General features: G+C 41.9%; 1 protein-coding gene across 2 annotated transcripts in view; it reads left to right on the top strand.

Annotated features, from left to right (window-relative positions):
- The window catches only part of cep112 (centrosomal protein 112), a 98,073-nt gene that overhangs the window by 62,489 nt on the left and 16,574 nt on the right, over positions 1-19,010 (top strand). For both annotated transcript variants that reach the window (XM_053338026.1, XM_053338025.1), the window contains 2 exons: positions 8,023-8,085; positions 12,974-13,123. In XM_053338026.1, coding sequence (XP_053194001.1) covers positions 8,023-8,085; positions 12,974-13,123 — 213 coding nt within the window. The remainder of the gene's footprint in view (positions 1-8,022; positions 8,086-12,973; positions 13,124-19,010) is intronic.

Genomic DNA, 19,010 nt, shown 5'->3' with positions numbered 1-19,010 from the left:
TCTCCAAGTTTGACTTCAGAGTGGGCAGGGAAAAGTTTCACTACTTTGTTGCACTCTTTTTTTCACATGGGATGGAAGTCAGCCAGGCCTCAGATCCATATTGACTCGATCGCCCTGTTTTGTAAGCTGAAAATTTCTCATTCTTTTGATGCAGACAGAAATGCTGTCCTCTGCAGTCCACCATGCTCTTGGAAGCAGAGTCTGGGCAGGCCAGCTTTTTTTTTTTTTTTTTTTGAACACATCTCCCAGATCCTGGAAAAAAGGCCAGAGAAATCCATTAAATCCATGAATGGATTCTCATCAAAGACGCATGCGTTTAAGGGAGAGACGCAGAGAGAGAGGGGCATACAGGCAGATGCGGGAGGGGGGGTGGGGGGGTTGGGAGTAGACAGTCTGTTGGACAGACTGTTGGAATGAAATAATGAGAAACAGAATATCAGAGGAGATAAGATCAGACGTTAGTTCCATACATTTGAGCGGCACCAAAAATAAAGGAGAAGTGAAAGAAAAGTGATGGAGGTAGGCTGAGGAGAAGGTGTGAGGGGGTGTCTTAGTCTGGTTGCTATTGAAGTTTATCTTTGTAAATGTGTGTGTATGTGTGTGTGTGTGTGTGTGTGTGTGTGTGTGTGTGTGTGTGTGTGTGTGTGTGTGTGTGTGTGTGTGTGTGTGTGTGTGTGTGTGTGTGTGTGTGTGGGGGGCTCTGGGGCTGTGTTCATGGGTGTGAGTGAACACACACAACCCCAGACCTCCCAATCTCCATTCTCCACTGAGGGGCCTGTGAAGCTGCCTCTGTGCCTGATAAAGACGCCTCATCTCTGGCCTACAGTGAGCACAAATCCTGTCTCTCACCCACACCACCTCCTTATCTGATGTTATTATTCTCCTCCACACCTCCATCGTCCATCTTTCTGTGTCTTCCCCTAGAGCCTCCCCCCACCCCCTGCCTTCAAGTTGTGGAAAGCACAGCACATTAGAGCTTTCTGTAAAGAGGTGGCCTTACCAGAAATCAGGGCTGAACTTTGAGGAAGTGTGAAAACGTTGTTTCTTACCACACATACACACCTGTTAGCTAGCATATGAAATACAAGTCATATTTGCAATTAGTGCTCAATAGAAGCAGCACATATATGATGTTAAAGTTTGGTTAGTGGAGAAAAGCTCTTTGTGTTGGACCTCTTCACCCCACATACTCACTCCCCGCTTGTCAATACTAGAGATCTGAGATAAAGCGAGACAAAAGATCAGGAGGCCTCATGTTTGATAGGAAATGAATAACGTCTGGAAACCTTGAATTCATATTTACTCTTAGTCTGGAAAGCACGGCTCTTTGAACTGCAATACAAGATTAGATGTGCAAATGTGTAAATGTCACCATACTATACATGCATGTGCATAAATGAATGCATAGTCACAAAATGGACAGCATGACAGGACAGGGTGGAGCCCACACTTTCTGATGATTCCTCAGACAAGTAGTAGAAAAGGAATGTGTATATGTGTGTATTTGTAATAAAGTTTGTGTGTGTGTGTGCGCGTGTGCTTGTGCGTGCATGCATGCCTGCTTCACTTCAGATCAAAGGCAGAGGGCATTTCATCAAACACTAACAGAGTGTGACAAAACCACCTAGAGGCAAACATCAGCCAATGAGAAAGCAGCTTTTTGGCATGCAGTAGCCAATCACCATTCCCCGTGTCACAGCACCAGTGTCCCTCGAGCCATGCCCCATGTGACTCCCTTGACATGAAAGGCATGAAACACACACACACACACGCACACACATGTGCATAGGTTGAATATTACAGCGTTGAAGTATGAAGGCCTCTGTCTTGAGCCTCTTTTTCTGCAAAGGGATTTCTTTACGTGCCTTCAAAAACTTAGTTAGTTATTTCTCATAAATATGAGACCGGCTTAGGCTGTGTATGAAGTTAAGTGTTCTGCCTCTGGAACTTCTTTTGTACATATTTACTCATTATGATTATGATGTAAATGTATTTCCAGATGACATAACGCAGTGTTTGACAGCCAAGTAGTATATGTTGCCATGTTCTGTGGCACCATGGCTGCCAGCTGCTGACGGCTCCTCACATCAAATTCTATTAGACATGGTTATGACTGGATACTGAACATTTCACTGCCTAAACATCTGATCAAATATGTGTTTAGGTAAAATTGCCTCGTCAGCTGTTATTCAATTAGTTTACCACTAACCCTGTATAGAGAATTTTGTTTTCAGATGTTTATATTGTGTCTTGATTCAGTTGCAATGGATTGAAGTTCATATGTTCTGTCATAATGTGTCAAAAGTGAAATTTTGCCTCTGCACTCGCTTTTGATTTTATCTGTGATAAACTGTGACCACAGCATAAAAGAAAAAGCATTTGTTTGAGCTCTGCTTGAAAGGAGGAATGCATTGGCTATTTTGTACTTCAGTTCGGGTACAGACTTCAAAAACCCGTTTAAGTTGTTTGACACAAGAAAATCTTCTGCATCTAACTTTTGTTTGTTGTGCCGTCTGTGAAGCTGACTAGGCAGCCTTTTAATGTGGCCGGAGACGCATATGCATTCACACTGCTTTCCATGTGTAGAAACATGACCACTCTTAAATGTGGTTTGGCTGATTGGATCTTGACTGTGTTCTTGTTGCATTTGCATCCATACGTCCACTTGTGATCCGACCACCCAAGATGTTTTTGGTGCAAAACATGAACAGGGCTTGTGTCAGTCGTATACACATATGATTGCACTAGTCACGACATAATGTTATGTAGATTATAAAATGTGGTGTTCATGCTTCGACATAAGGGAACTTTTACATAGTACATTAATGAGTTTCTATGTGGCAGTTGTCAAAAATTCAATGGACCTCCATGTTATGCTAAAACTACTAAGAAATCTTAACATGTTAACATGTAACCAGGGAGATTCTAGAGTTTTTCAAATTCATCCATTAACACACACCCATTAACTATTAACATCTTTATCAATCCGTTCACACCAGCCTTTAATCCCAACCCACAGAGCCATGCGCTTTCAGTGAGTGTTCTGTTCTCCCGCTCAGCCAGAAGATGGTGGTACGAGGTTGTTGTCATTGTTGTTGTCGTTGCCACGTCTTGTTCTTCTCCCTTGCCCCGTGTCACTGCTGACTTATTAGTTTGGTCCTCTGCCATTTGGAGATACACCAAATCACATTATTCAGTCGGTCATGGATTAGATGAGGAGGAGAGGAACACAGGCTGAGGGATGATCAAAGAGGGCCCACATTCACCTCACACTGACAGACTAAGTGGGAGACAAAGAGATGAGGGAGGCAGAGAAAAATCTGATTTTAGGGGAGAAAGAGGTAAAGTTTAGGTTGTTATGTGCAGGGCATGTAGATAATGGGATCTTGATTAATTGATGCCAGGGTTATTACGTGTCTGCTGTCGGTGTGTGTTTAGGCTACATCATTGCTTCTGATTGTCGTCTTGTGTTTGTGTACGAGTATGTTGTATGTTTGTGCTCGTGTACGCATGCCCAGGACTATCTGAGCTCCCCGTTTCCTCAGTGCACCATTGGGCCCAGCGGCAGCAAGAGAGTGAGTGAGTCACCCAGCAGATGAAAGAGTCAAAGTAAAGACTCTGCCGTCCCAAAAAAACATCACACAGCTCCCTTGCTCACTTTTTTGAAGTCATCCAAGAGGAGGGAGGGAAACGACACACTTTCTCAATCGCATTAAAACATGGCGTCAGGCAGCTCCCATCTTGTGGTACGCTATAGATTATGCTTCGGATTGAAGTGGAGTTTTAAGTGGGACACCATGATATCGGGCTCTGTTTTTTCGGTTAAGTTCCTAATTCAACTTGTAATCATCCTACATCTCGACATCAGGCAGACTTATTGATCAAAGGAGGAATGGAGGCATACGGTAAATAGATAGGAAGTGAGAATCCACCTAGAAACCCGAAAGACAGAATTTCACCACAGTTCATTTAAAGTTCAAAGAGCAAACTTTACATCTCATCAAGCAAAATTGTTGCTTAACAGCGATTTTGAGTTTAGACCTTTGCCTATCTAATAACTCACACTGCAAAGAAAGCATGAATGATACATCTTTGCTGGGATTTTCAAGTCTGTTCACCTGCTTAGGCTATGTTAGAGCTATCTGTGATTCTACCCACCACCCCATCATTAAGCATTCACAGCCTCAAACAAACTTTTTTTCTAGGCCTTATGATGTGGGTTAGATGTTAAGCCCGCTCACACTGATGGTAATGGGTGTAATTGGTTTTCTGATACCAAGAACTGGCTGGTTGAGTTTGTAATCACTGCACATTTGGTGTGTTGTGCGTGTGTGTGTGAGTCTGCGTGTTTGATGTATGTTTATCTGTGTACGCCTGCCTGTGTGTGCCCGTGATGCATTATTTCTGTACTGTGTGTGATGTGGCACTGACAGTGAGCAGCAGGGATGAAGAGAATCACTACTGACAAGCAGTGATGGCAAACTGTGAAATGGAAATAAAGCCTCTTGTCATTACAGCACCAACTCTCTCTCGCGCACACACAAATACACAAGCGAGCGCAGCAAGACAGCAATGATTACAGACAAACGAGTAAATAACATCTCCCAGCTCTCCCTCGCTGGCAGATTGAACTCAAATTGTTATGAGAGACATGCGTGGTGAACAAAGAATCGTTTTGAATGCTTACAAATACTGCTGCCACTAAAACTGAAGGCTTTGTGGAGCAATAGGGAAAAGCTTCTCTTTGAATTTTTTTCGAGAAATGAACCTCACCAAATCAGCTCCCTAGCATGCAATATGCAGCATGCTGTTTGCAGAGTGAAACAGGAGTAATGTGTGATTCATTATCTCTTTGAAAATACCTCTGCCCTTTACCTAATCACCTGTCCATCGTCTGTCACACTGTGTCACCTCCATGTGTGGAGTGACATCATCCTTTTGTAAGCAACTCCTGAATGTAGTTTTATATCTTCTGTCAAAGTTCAGCTTCAGGACTGAAAAACCATAATTATTCTTTAGCAATGTGAGATGATTGGAAACATATCGGGAAAAAATGCCATATGGAGGCAATATCCTGTCCAGGACTACAGACTGCGCTGAACAGATTCTGAAAATTCTTTTCACTGACTTTAAGACACACTCAGAGGTTTATCATGCGTTTGCAGCATTACTCTATTGAGAAATGTTTACTTTGGGTTTTTTTCCTGCTATAGCGATAATACAGTGGTTCATTCCAAACAATAGGAATGCACACCTTGAGCAAATTTAATTTCCAAACAGTTACGGTATAGCTCAAATTCTGCATGTGTGTTTGGCCTTCATACATCCTGTTTGCGTTGTCTGTATTTGAGTAAGAGTGACGTATGTGTGTCTGTGCCTGTGTGTGTGTGTGTGTGTGTGTGTGTTTGAGAGAGAAAGTTGTCACCAAATTTTCTGCCCCTCCTTTCAGTCCTTTTTTTAGTATGCGCTTGTGTGTGTGTGTGTGTGTGTCTGTGTGTCTGTGTGTGTGTGTTTGGCCTGGTTCCCACTGCAGATTATTAATTAAGTTCTGGTAAGCGGTGCATGCCTTGCTTTCAGATCCACTTCCACTCTCTTTAACACACACACACACACACACACTTCAAAGCAGCCGCACTCCACACCGCTAGGATTAAGAGGCGATTGAAGAGCCTGATACAGCCTCAAAGTGCCTTCAGCACGAAAATGCCTTTGGCAGGGCACAGGTAGTCTCTTTGAAAGTGCTTACACACACACTCACACAGACACATACATATGGCTGGGCTTTTAATTTAGCTCTGATTTTCCCTTTGTATTTGTCACAGTCCTGTTGGGCGATTTCTCTTCACGTGTTCTTTCCATATCTTATCTATCTCTAACCAGTTTTAATGTGTGTTTAGATGGTGGAGCTGTATAATGCATGCTGTTGTATAATTCTTCCTGCTAAATTCCCTTGAGTGACTGTAGGTAAAAAGGAATAGACTAGTAGCAAGCTCTTTATGTTTTTATGAAACATCTGATCCTGTTTTCATGTAAATGCAGCCATATGTCTCCATGCATGCACTCACGTGTGAACTCAAAGTCATGTACAGTACATGAAGTCACACACAGCAAAGCCAATTGCAAAACTGAAGCTGATATCCCACTGTGGTGCAAACATTTTAATTACAGTTAAGTCTCATCTTTTGCTGTCATTTTCAAAATATGGCTTGCAATTTATCAATTGATGGGAGGTAGAAATATGGTTAAAATCTAATAATAACTACCATAGTGTCACTTCAACAACACTGTAGTACAGATGGAGCAGTCCTGCAGTAATAAAGGGGGACAAAAAATGTGTCAGCTGTAAAGAAAAAGCATGGAAGGACTCCCATTTGCGCCCCTCTCCCCCACACAGTTCTTTCTCTTGCCTTTTCTACACCCTTCTTTGTCTTCCCCTCTCTCATCAGCTGCTATAGGGCCCCTAGGGACGAGCGAGTTGCCACTCAAAGAGTCCTGGCGCAGGAAGACAGGCCCGTATCCTTGGTGATGGCTCTGTGTTTCCGTGGTGACAGGTGTGTCCGCTCAGAGCGGACGGTGGTGTTTGTCAGGAAGTGTTGGATGGGGTGCAGAGTCCAAACGCAGCTCAGGTGTTGATGGCTGCGAGGGGTGCGTTCAATAAAATAGTGTTGTTAGGGAATTGTCTGTCTGTCAGTGGCTGTCAGGACAACAGAGTTGGAGGGGGGGGGGGTTGAATGCATGCGCGTATGTATGTCTGCCATGGCTCTGTTTATGTGTGTTTTATTGTATTTGCACTGCGTTTTAAACTAATTTTTCAAAGACATTTTGGCTGCTGTCTAGATATTTTTTCATTTTCTACATTAGTTTAACATCAACTTTTTTATTGCACTGAAGAATGAAAAAGAATAGGTGTGTTATATTGTGTTGCTTATCACAGCAGTGGCATAGAAAGATGTTTGCTGACTTTCTTACAGTTGCCTTGACATAAGATAAGATAAAACTTCAGTAACACCCGCAGATAAATTGATTGGGCTTATCGACAAAGACTAACTGGCATACAGTAATAAAAAAAGATCTAAATGAGTTTATACAGTACAGACACGCGCACCTGACTGAGTTTGATAACTGTAACACACGAGCAGATTTATAAATGTGAGTAAATATGGATTATTGTAGTGTGCAAAATAATAGTAGAAGAATCTGAACAATAGAAGTATACTGATTTACTTGAGACTTTTAGACATGAGTATAAAACTTTTGTGGAGCATCTATTGAAAAAACCTATAAGTACTTGTATAGACCTCATCACCTCGCGTACAGGCAGCCACTGACATCCCCGTCGAATTCGAGCACTTCACACCCAATTATTTCACTCCACTGTTCAGCCTCTCATTGAAACTGTAGAATCACAACACAGTTAGCTGAAAGGAGACAGATCCTGTATTAGACACTCGCAGTCTTTGCTTCCAGCTGGCTAACTTCCCATAAAGAAACAACAGAAAACAAAGAGACAGGCGACGCTCAATAAACTCCCAACAACAATCTCCATTCAGTCCTATTCTGTCTCCACCGTGTTGTGTCTCCCAGCTTCTCCCGATCATCTCTTTTTTCTCTCTCTCTCTGTCTCTCTCGCTCTCTATAGCTAATTGGCAGCAAGGTTTTAATTCCCTCCCTGCCCCCCTTCTTGTTAAGTGATGAATTGTTGGCAGGGGATCAAAGGGGAGTGGTGCCCACTGTGCACCATGCCCCTCACTACCTGCTGGCACACATGAACGTTGGAACTGGCGTTGTGCCAAGGGGCCACTGGCCTGCGACACACTGCCAAGAGGCAGAGGTCAACATGAGTGTGTGTGTCTGTGTGTCTGTGTGTGTCTGTGTATGCAAGCGTGGGTAGGTTGGGAGGGTGGCGTGTCTCTCTGCATTTCCTAACAGAAGATTAAATTTCACAACTCTCTCTCTTTGTGTCCCTCTATCTGTCTGTCTGCATATCTCTTTCTCACACTCCCCTCTCCCTTCTTGTTGCAGACCAACAGCAGGTTGAAGCAGATTGAGAAGGAGTACAGTCAGAAGCTCGCCAAGTCTGCCCAGGTAATCAGTTTTCTCTACCCCCCTTTTTTTTCCCTCTTTCATTTTATATTCCTCTTTTTTTTTCACCGAACCTCTTCAAAAGACCGGACAAATGTCCTGATGGAAGAGGTGAGGAAGCACACATGAAAACACACACGCTCCTGAACACATGGCAAGCCACCCAGCCCTTTACCCTTCAGCAGGTTTACACAAACACACGAGAGCCAGTTGGTATACACACACATCTCATATCTGATATGTTGTTTGTGCAATGCTTAGACAAATAAATCTCTATATAAAAACACTGAAACATGTATTACATAGAGAATATCTGAGGCTCTCTTTACCTTTCTCATCCCTCTTTTATGCCCACATCCAGAGATGTTCGAGGTGACTGCTTAAAAGGTTGTTCTCTGCTGTCCGAACAACATTGTGTGAAGTCAGGACAGTTGATCAGGCTTCATACTTCATCTCTATGTTTTCTAGCTGTAGATAATAACTAATGTTTGCCCTTAAAGCTGCACTAATCCATTTTTTATATGCAAACACACGCAAAAGTCTGTCACTGACTGAGTGAGTCATGTGTCATATGTTATTACATACATTTTTTCATTCCCAACGAAATGAAATTGAAAATGTCTTGTTACCCAAAAAGTAGAAGTTTACTGAGTTTATCCTCAGCTTTGTACTATCAGCACTGATCATCATCACAAACGTGTAGGAGAAAACACAAGCTGACCAATCAGTTCTTGAAATCTCCTTGTGATATTTCTGTAGCCCCATAACCCTGACTTGTACTGTAGTACTTATAGGCGAATTACAGGGTCTGCAGGTAGATTCTGCAATATGTAGCAAAAATGTAAACCCACATTTAAAGATCAGTTGATGTCCATTATTATATTTCACACACTGTCCACTGTTTACTCACACTCTACGCCTGCTTCTAACACCTCTTTACTTAATCTTCATACCTGTTTCTCCTCTGTCTGTCACGGCATTGTCTTATCACACATTTCCAATTGAGGGCCATGTGTTTAACATTACTGTCACTTTAGACTGAGACCACTCAAAACTGAGGTAATTCTCCTCTCCAGCCAGCGATATAACTTCACTCTGTCATTCAGCAAAATGTATCCGAAAGTTCAGGCAGCTTTTACCTCACCAGTTTAAAAGATCCAAAACAACCTAAGTAGTGTTTACATTACAAAAGAAAAGAGTTTTCCTCTTGATTATGTAGCAGGCTAAAATATCACAATCATTTGGCCATAATTGCACCTCGTTACCCAAAGAAGAGATTCAAAGAGGGGGTTTTGTTGTTTTTCTTTCTTTCTTCTCCTCCTTAAATCCCCCCATTTCGGGTTGGCTGGCAAAGGCACAGAGTTGAAAGCGGGGTTGACAAGCAGATGTTGTGAGAAAACGGTAGCTTATTAGGTTACACAATGCTCAACTTCAAAAGAAGTCGGATACTGTGCAAAAGTTCAGCCATGTTTGCCTGCTTTGGCGGTGCGGTGCGCCACCGCAGACAAAGCAACAAGTGATTAATCCTCTGTTTTGGGGACACAAAGCTGGGACAGGTTCAACAAACAACACTCTCTCTGACATTAAAGGAAAGTCTCTGTGCACAGAATTCAACACCTTTCCTGAAGTGTGTTGTTGTTATATAGAGGGTTATGTTGGAGGTGTGGAGGTTTTGTGCAAACATATTAATATGCGTGATTAATGCAGGCTATTTGTCGTGGGCTTGGGCAGCTTTGTTTTAAAAGGTAAAGGTGGAACGGAGGGGTTTTTGTTGCCTGCCCCTTGGGGCAGCTCAGTCAAATGTAAACAAGAGGCCTTTGAACCTCAAAGGCTAACCCCAGTTGTTAACCCCTCCGTGTCTGACAGAAGGCATCGCTCTTGAGCTCGACTGCATGGCTAATAGCCCAATTAAAAACATACCACGACATACATTATCCTGCAGGGACTGGAGACGCACCAGGTTAAGATCATGTGTTTACGCACACACATGCCACTCTCTCTGCCTTTTCTCATTCACATGCACAAACGCGCATGCACACACACATAGACACACACAGATACACAAACTGACTCTCCTAATTAGTGTCTCTCCAATCCAATTCTATGTATTAAGCATCTAGCTGTGAGTGGTCCTCCTGGGTGACCTGTGAACTGAACAGGGCTGTGCTCTCTTCCTTCATTTAATGATGAGGCTACAGTGGGTGGTAGCTGTGGTACTGGTGGGAGATCATTACTTTTATCCCTGACTGTCCACTGTGGGAGTGGGTAGGAGGTAGAGGGAATTTGTCATGGGATGCTCAGTGCAAGAAGTATCATGTTCTGGAAGAAAGGGGTTGAAGTTCAATCTGTATGCAAATACACCTCATTTGTTTCAGCACAGTGCTGATTGGTAAGTTCCACACACAACGCTCACATGTGACCTCTTAGGCATGAATTAACCAAATAGGATCTGTAATATTTATTCATTTTGATTTTCAATTCTTGAAACAATACTTGAAAACACTAACATATCATTACACTTATAGTTGATGCTATTACCTGTAGTAATCATTGTTTAAACTGCTATAATCAATATTTTTCATATTAGCTGATATGAAAGAGGATCAAAGGCAGTGATGAACCCACTGACTCCACATTTCTTAGCTTTACAGGTGTTTTACTCTTCATCATTTCACTGTTTTGGTCCTACAGCCCACAACTTTACTGTTTTGGTTCACTCTTACTGACAACAAAGTTAACAAGAAGTTGGTGAACATATTACTAGCTAAAGAGACAGATATGTCCCTCAGGATAACTTCACAATGTTGTATAAACATGGATCAAAAATATAATGATGTATGTGCAACTTTTGAAAGTAGAAGACTGTTTTCAAATGAATTTGAAGGAAGTTTCTCTGTGCTCACCTTTAAGTTAAAGTTGTGATGCATGTACTTGTGACAACATAACTAGCCACTTTCATAAGTGTGATGTAAAAACTTGAAGCCTCCAGTGCATTTACACCTAGAATGGACTTTTCAGTGAGGCTGGAGACTATTTGTGTGTGTCTTAAAACATGTCTTTAAGTAAATGTTCATGTGTAGATGCACTTTTTTTATTTAACCTCAAAGTTGCCAAACACTAGGAGACAACCGGACAATAATTTACCCTCATTTTTAGTAGGGCTGCAACTAACTATTATTTTGTCCACCAATCTGCAGATTAGTCCTGTAATCAAAGTAATTGTTTCAGATTTTTGGTGTACACTATTTACTAGAGTATTATGAATGATGTGCATGTATTGACATTTTGTTTTCAGTTCACAATTTGAATCTATACAGCCAACCAAAGGTGTGCAAACGATGATTCAGAGGTCTAGAAACAGGCTACGCTAGTTCAAAGTCAAGCCCCAAGTTTTCCATGTGTACTCTTTTCATGTAACTATCAAAGCATCTTTTCCCCCTCGTGGTGGCCACCATTTTGTGGCTACTCACCTCTCTGTTTACAAACAAGCGAATAAACAGCAGAGCTGCTCATTTCTCCCCTTTTTTACCTCAGGTTCACAGCGAGGTAAGCCTGCCTTTAGCCCTAAACACAGATGCTAGCAGGCTGGGAAAATAGACAAGTCTCACCAGACCAATTACAGGCTTAAAACAGCCTGGCTGGCTATCAGACAGAGAAAAAGGTGCTGTGGTGTGTGTATATATATACAGGAATAACAAGACAGACAGCTGAGTTCACTAGTTTAGAGTGCCGCCACCGCCCCGGGGCTGAAGACCGGCAGATGCAGAGAATCCATATTGCAAAATAATTATTACACCACCAGAAATGATGTTACCATAATAATGTGCCATTTGTTGCTTTCATGTGGCTTTCCCACTGACTAAATAAGTCTAATCTCCCTCTCATCTCTCTCTTTCTCTTTCCATCTCTCTCTCTCTTTCACACTCTCTCTCTCTCTTTCTCTCTCTCTCTCTCTCTCTCTCTCTCTCTCTCTCTCTCGCTCTCTCTCCCTCTCTCTCTCCCTCTCCTTCTCCCTCTCTCTCTCTGTGGTCGATCCACACCACCCTAACTCCCATACTCCCACACAATGTGCAGATTCCAGCAGGGTTGGTCCTCCAGAGTTTGCACACGGTAAACAATTATCTGTCTAGCCCAAAGCTAGCAGCAGCACTGCCCCCAACCTCTTCTTTTTCTTTTTCTCTTTCCCCCTCTCTCCTGTCCTTTCCCTCTCTCTTTTACTCTCTCTCATCTTTCCTCTGCCTTTCCCTGACAGTGGCTTAAATAGAATGTTAATTTTGACTGGAGGATTTCAAAGCTGAGGCAGTTCCTTTTCATCTTGGTGTGCACCGCAAGTTCACCAACACAAAGTCACTCTGCTCTTCAAAAAGGAAGTTGTTTTTTCCTTCCTGTCTTTTTTTTTTATTTTTTATACCTCCCTCCTCCCTTTTTCTCTCTGCTTTCTCTGTGTCTTCTGTCTCGTCTTAAAAAAGATACAAGACATGAGACTCTGGGAGAAATGTGTCTTTCAAGGTGATTGTTACTGCCATCCAAATCCATTACTAATAAAACATGCCTTTTTAATCGGATACAGTCATTTTGTGAGAGCAGTGACATTATACAAATTAGAGAAGCATTTTATTTAGTGAATATTTTGCATCTGATGGCAGGTTTTCTCTCCACTCTCAACTATTTTTTTGTTGCAAATATAAGCATACAAAGAAACTCATGGCACTGCATAAAGCTCCCAACAGTAGATTTAACATTTTGTCAGTATGTCAAATTATTTCTTTATTTACTGACTGACCAGCAGATGTTACACTATGTGGTCTGTAGTCCACCTGTTTGTCAATCATGTAAATCAAAATCAAGAATTAAAATCAAACATGTTTTTTTTCTCTTTTCTCTCCTCAAGCTTATTGCAGAGCTACAAACATCTGTATGTGACTCTAAAGAAGAGGCTGTTCGTCTTCAGCAGGCAATGGAGAGGCAGCTGGAGGAGGCCAATACTCGTTGGGACCAGGAGAGGAGGACAATAACACACCATGCCGATCAAGCCAATAAGGTCAGTGTTGGGCAGTCAGAGACCACTCACTTAGTTTCATTTTATTATTGGTATCTATCAACAGTGATGATATGAGAAACAAAATTAATATCCTGCATTTACTCTAATTTTATATAATGAAGTAGAGTCCAGAGCGATATTACTGCATGATCAGAGTTTGCTGTGGCATGTTCAAAGAAATAATTAATTTTTTGCGATGGCCCAAGGCTCCATAAGATAACATTTAGTAACTTATCATGAGGCAAGATTCATCAGGATGTGCCTGATTCAGCTTTATAGTTGACAGTGATTGATAGATGACAATTTCTCCTGCTTTTCATATATAAGGAAAACTTGGATCATACGGTGGAGAAAAATGTTACCCAATTCATCCTCCATCAAGTCGAACTTAAGTAAAGTTAAATCTTGATGAGCTGGACTGTTTTAGTGTAGTTTCATGTTGTTTTTGTATCAGTAACTCTAATTAAAGGGTTTTTTCAAAGAGCCATCATGTATCATACAGCTAGAATACCGCCACTAACTGTATAAAACTGAACACACTGACAAGACACACAAGTGGATTATTTTTATTAAATCCTTTAATATTATGTATAGCTTCATTTAGGTTTATTCATTGCTCCCAATATTCCAACCTCCCCACAAACCCAAGTTTACATGTTTGTTAGTGAAGTGCATTAGACACTCACTCTTATCTATTTCTCTTATCTTCTTATCTTTATCTCCTAGCAGTCTTATATACTTCCTGTCCTTTTTCATTGGTCCCTGTGGTGCTCATCCAAAAACCTGTAGACGTAAAAATTGGTGGGGGGCATCTGTAAAAAAACTTCCTCAAAAAAGCCTTGTGTGGATTTGACTTTTATGGAGTAGACGCTGGTTTCCTTTCTTTTGTTAAACCACGATCACTGTTTGTATGCATGTGCTCTGTCATTTTTATGGCTAGTTGCAAACTCCATAGTGTCTTTAAGTGGCTTGTGTGCTTTGTGTCTGGCTGAACCTTATAAATCTGTCTGCTGCACCCCACTTCGTAAGTCAAAGCCTCTCTACATAATTACTGTCATTCTCTTTTACAGTTAAACTTTACACTCAGCCTCCATTATTTTTAGTTTCAACCTTATTCTTTACTTGGTATGTTTTTTTTCTTACCTGGCCTAGTTAAACTTCATATATAGAACAGTGTTACTCAATAAAATTTAGAAATTAGAATATACATGAAAAGTGTATTTTTGTCAATCTTTCACTTTAATGTGCCTCTGCTCGGTACTTAGTATATACCCTGTCAGTCATTTAGCGTTCCATAGTACCTCTGAGTAACTATAGTAAACTAACTAACTCTGCTGTCCTGTCTGAAACTGTCTTATGTACAGTGCAACACTTCTAAACGCGTAAATGAAACAATATGTTGTTCCTTCTCTTCCCTGATCTTCATCCCCTCTACATGCAGATTTTCTCTTGTGGAATCACAGGATCTTTTATTCTGCCTCCTGCCCTAGCAACCAGACTGGGACACTGTGGCAGTTGATTGGGTGTGGCTCACTAAATAAAGAGTTGTTGTGTCTGGGATCAGGACATGTTTCCAAACACAACCTTGTCTGTCTGTGGTTGCAGCTGCCTCATATAGTAATGAGGCAGGTCTGTGAGCCTCCCTTCACATCTCATCTCCTTCCAGGCCCTGGCAGCCCAGGCCCCCCTCGCTCAGTCCTAAATTTTCTCTCAAAGCGGCTAGTTTGCCAACCCTACCCCACACATTGAATGTCAGAAATGTCTTCTGTCGTTATTTAAATATTGATTGACAGTAATAAGTCTAGATATTTGAGGGAAGTGTTGTTTTGGTCCAAGATGGGACTCGCTTATTCATCCTGACAGTATGTTCAGACTGTGATCAATAAAGCCTCACAAAGTCATTTTCAACGGGACTTTTTGACAATAGTTACACAAATCCACGGCACAGTATAGCTGCTAACGTTTTTATGCTTATGTGACACAATGAAGTGTTACCGGATAAAATGATTTCATACCTTTTACATTTTTTTTCTTGCCGTCTAAATGGTAAAAAACATACACTTACATGCACATTCACATTTTAAATCACCCATTATTTACTATACTTTCCAGTAAATGTCATAATGTTAAGGTGTCTATTTTAAGCCTATTTGAATATGACACTATTATCTTATTAACCGTTTCAGCCACACTTTGTATTGAACTTGCCTTAAGAAAGATCTGGTTGAATCATCAGTGCAGTCATCTTCTCTTCCCTTTTAGAGAGACTCAGCAACACTGTGAATGGCTACACTTGCTCATATTTTAGCTACGCTGCTTGCAATCAAAGTACACCATGACACAATACACACACGCTGTCTCCCCTGTTGTAGGCTGTGTTACAAGACACAGGCCTTGGCATCTGTGTTGAGAGCAGACAAAGGCTTTCTTTTTCTATTATCTGTGTCCTCATTATTATGATCCCCCCTGTATTAACCACCCGCTAATGAGACTCCAATTAATGATTGAATTGCTTATTACAAGCCAGACATGAGGGGAAGAAAAGAATCAGTGGAGGAGAGGAAGGTAAGATTGGTCAAACGGCAAATATTAAGGAAGAAAATAAAGAAATACAATAAAGAGGGTTGATGTAAACTTTAAAGAGAAGCGAGAGAAGAAGAGTGAGATGGCAAACAATGAAGGGGAAGAGAGCGAGGGAGAGGCAAAGAAAAGATGGAGGAAGTATGAGGATTGAGACAGCAAACAGAAGGACAAGGGAAAAAAGGGGGAGAGAGGAAAAAAGAAGGAAAGAAATGGTGGAGAGCTGTCAGTGGGCCATCGGAGGGAGTGTGTCGCCTGCTGACATTGTTTCCATGCTGCTCACTTCAAAGGGCTCGGATTATGAAGAGAGCGAGGGGCTTCAGACAATGGGAGGGGAAGAAAATAACATCAAAGTTAGCCGCGCATTTGAATTGGGATAATCCCAAAACAGTTGTTCTGAATGCATGCTGCACCGGATCAGATGTCCCTCTTTTTTTTTTTTCCTCGCCAGCCCCGTTCTGCCATTTCTAGCCCGAATTTAGCTCCCTCTGTGGCTCTACTGTACTTGTGACTTCTTAAATGTGGGTGTTAACTGCAGAGACCTTTGTATCTTGTAAACTCCTTTTTTAGAACAATGATAGTACAGTTAAGTATGCTCATTATCTGGGGGTTTTGTAGATGCAATGTTTAGCTGCAGGAGTGTATTATTTGTGCATGGTGTTCGTGGGAGTGTGTTATATATATATATGTGTGTGTGTGTGTGTGTGTGTGTGTGTGTGTGTGTGTGTGTGTGTGTGTGTGTGTGTGTGTGTGTGTGTGTGTCTCTCTACATATAACTTTGAGCGTGTGCCTGCTTAGTGTGCTTTTTTGCATGGTGCACTGGGTCCTGGCTTTGCATTGCTGGTCCCACTGCTGGTTTGAATAGCAAATATACTAAATATCAAAGTGTGAGTTGGTGTTGCAAAGTGTTGAAGACATGAGTGCACAGGCTGCTTGGCGTGATGTTGTACGCCAGATTAATGAGCAGACAGACTGGTGGGATACCAACCAGGCTCGCTGTTTTGGCTTTCTGATGTGATTAAAGCTCCATTAAAACAAATTACTCTATATACTGTGAAAGGACCACTAGTACTGCTGAACGCAACTTTATAGCTTTCAGTTACTTTTAGTTACTTCTAGTTTTCATTTTGTTTTTGTATTCTCTGTAGTTCATGTGTAAACTGTATTGTTATGATATTCAATGATATGCCTGGTGGTCTAAACATAAACACATCTATCCATCAGGAACAGGAAGCAGTGTCACATATCTGATCAGAAAGAGAAGCTGAAGCGTCTGTGAATTCCCCTTTTTACCTTCCAATATTTCACCTCACTTCCTGCCTTTGTTTGCATATGAATCATCTGTCATATGAGGTTGTAGTTAGAGATTAGGTAGTGGGCCACTATCTCTGACCAGTTATATTTAGGTTACCAATTATTTCATAACTGTGAACAAGGCGGGAGTGGGCAGTCGTAATGCACTGGAACATTGCATTGCTTTAATCTGTCCAGTCTTTTCATATCAGGTAAAGGGAATGGGAACCGATATAGAGGAAGCCGGTGTAGCGCATTGAAACACAGCCAGCTTTTGGGTTAGGGGATTACTCACTTCCTGATGTCATCTGTTTCCCTCCATCTTGCTAAAGTGTCTCTGCTTGTGTATGGATCTTTTTCTGTGATGAGACACGGGGGGGTTGAGGTGAATGGGAAGTTTAATAGTGAGGTTATTGGTATTACTAAAGTGCCTGGTGTATGTTTGTTCGGCCATGTGCACAGGCAGTGTTTTTTTGTCTATGTGTGCAAGAGTGCGTGTGTGAGTGTATGTGTGCACTTGCCTGAAATGTGCAGCTGCCAAATCTGACAGAACTCAAGCCCACATTAGCCTGCCAAGTGAAAGGTACAAAGACACACATACACACACACACACACACACACACACAGGCCTTGTCTCTTCACTTTCTCTCACACATACACACACACACACACACACACACTATCTTTCCAACTCTGCATCTTCGAACTCTTTCTGTCTCAAACTCTCTGTCTGTCTCCACACACACAAGCACACAAGCACACATGCTCACCTCACCCTGCCAAAAGGGAGAGGTGGCTGGTGAATAAACAATGGCACTCCGCCCATAGTGTCACCCGCTTGGGCTTTGATCAGCACCGCTGTTCCTGCTCCCCACAGCAGTGCTTCCTGTCTTTCTGCCTGCTGAATGCTGCCATGCGTGTGCACACACACATGCACACACACACATGTTTAAGTTAGTGTTCATGTCTCAGTCTTTTTACATGGGCCATGCACACTCTCTCTCTCCCATTTTCTCCTCACTAAGTCTTTATCTGTATCTTTCTGTCCCTCAAACTCACACACAAACATAGCTTTGATTTAGTGCCCTTGTCTCTACATCTTTCGCCAGTTTTGCATTCTCTAACACACACCCACATACACTCTGTCTTTTCTCACACACCGAGACAGAGATACACACCTTTGATCCAGACCCATCCAGCAGTAACTCCTCGTGCTAGTCAAAGAACGGGTCCTGTTGTAGTGTCCTCTGGGTAAAGTGACAGGTGACACATTACATTATGCAACAATGACCATTGTCTCACCCTGTTTGAGGATGAGAGTGAATATATGTGGTGCACTACTCTTTTCAATAGACAGTATGAGGGTTGTACACATCTCTGTCAAATTTAGATGGAGTCCATGTGATCTAGATGCTTTGCTTTTATGCATGGCATGGATATCGGTAACGAGGGACACGGCTCCTGTGCACAAAGTCACACAAACACATACACACACATTCAAGGGGGCTAGTTGCAGCAGCTGTAGTTTGTCTGTAGTTCTGTAGTTATATATGCATTAGTTTCTGAGGGGGTTGAAAGGATGACTTTGCCTGTGGGAAGGAATGGCAGCAGTGGATCAAGAACAGGTGTGCTGGATACCCTCTGTTGCAGAGGCAACGGGCTGCTTCAAATGGTTTATTCCTCCTTCCACACATCCATGTTCCTCATGTCAACCTTGCACTGTGCATTTTGTTGACTAAAGTTTATTAAACCATCTGCATTTTTGTCACTTTCTTCTTTTTCTGTCTCTGTCTTTGTGTAACCACTGCTTTTTTTTTTCCTCTTTTTTTTTAATCCACTTTCCAATATTAACATTGTATCAAATTATTCCCTGTAATGTGGAAGAGCTGTTATTACTGCCAATCACACTGCAATACAACACCCCTTCAGACGATTCCTTGGTTTGCCTGTCCAATAAACCAAAACAGCACCTTTGTGAATAAAATTATGGGCAACTGCTTCTAGTTCACATGTG

This window comes from Scomber japonicus, chromosome 18, assembly GCF_027409825.1.
Source record: "Scomber japonicus isolate fScoJap1 chromosome 18, fScoJap1.pri, whole genome shotgun sequence".
Taxonomy (NCBI): domain Eukaryota; kingdom Metazoa; phylum Chordata; class Actinopteri; order Scombriformes; family Scombridae; genus Scomber; species Scomber japonicus.
This window is presented reverse-complemented; position numbering and strand designations above follow the sequence as displayed.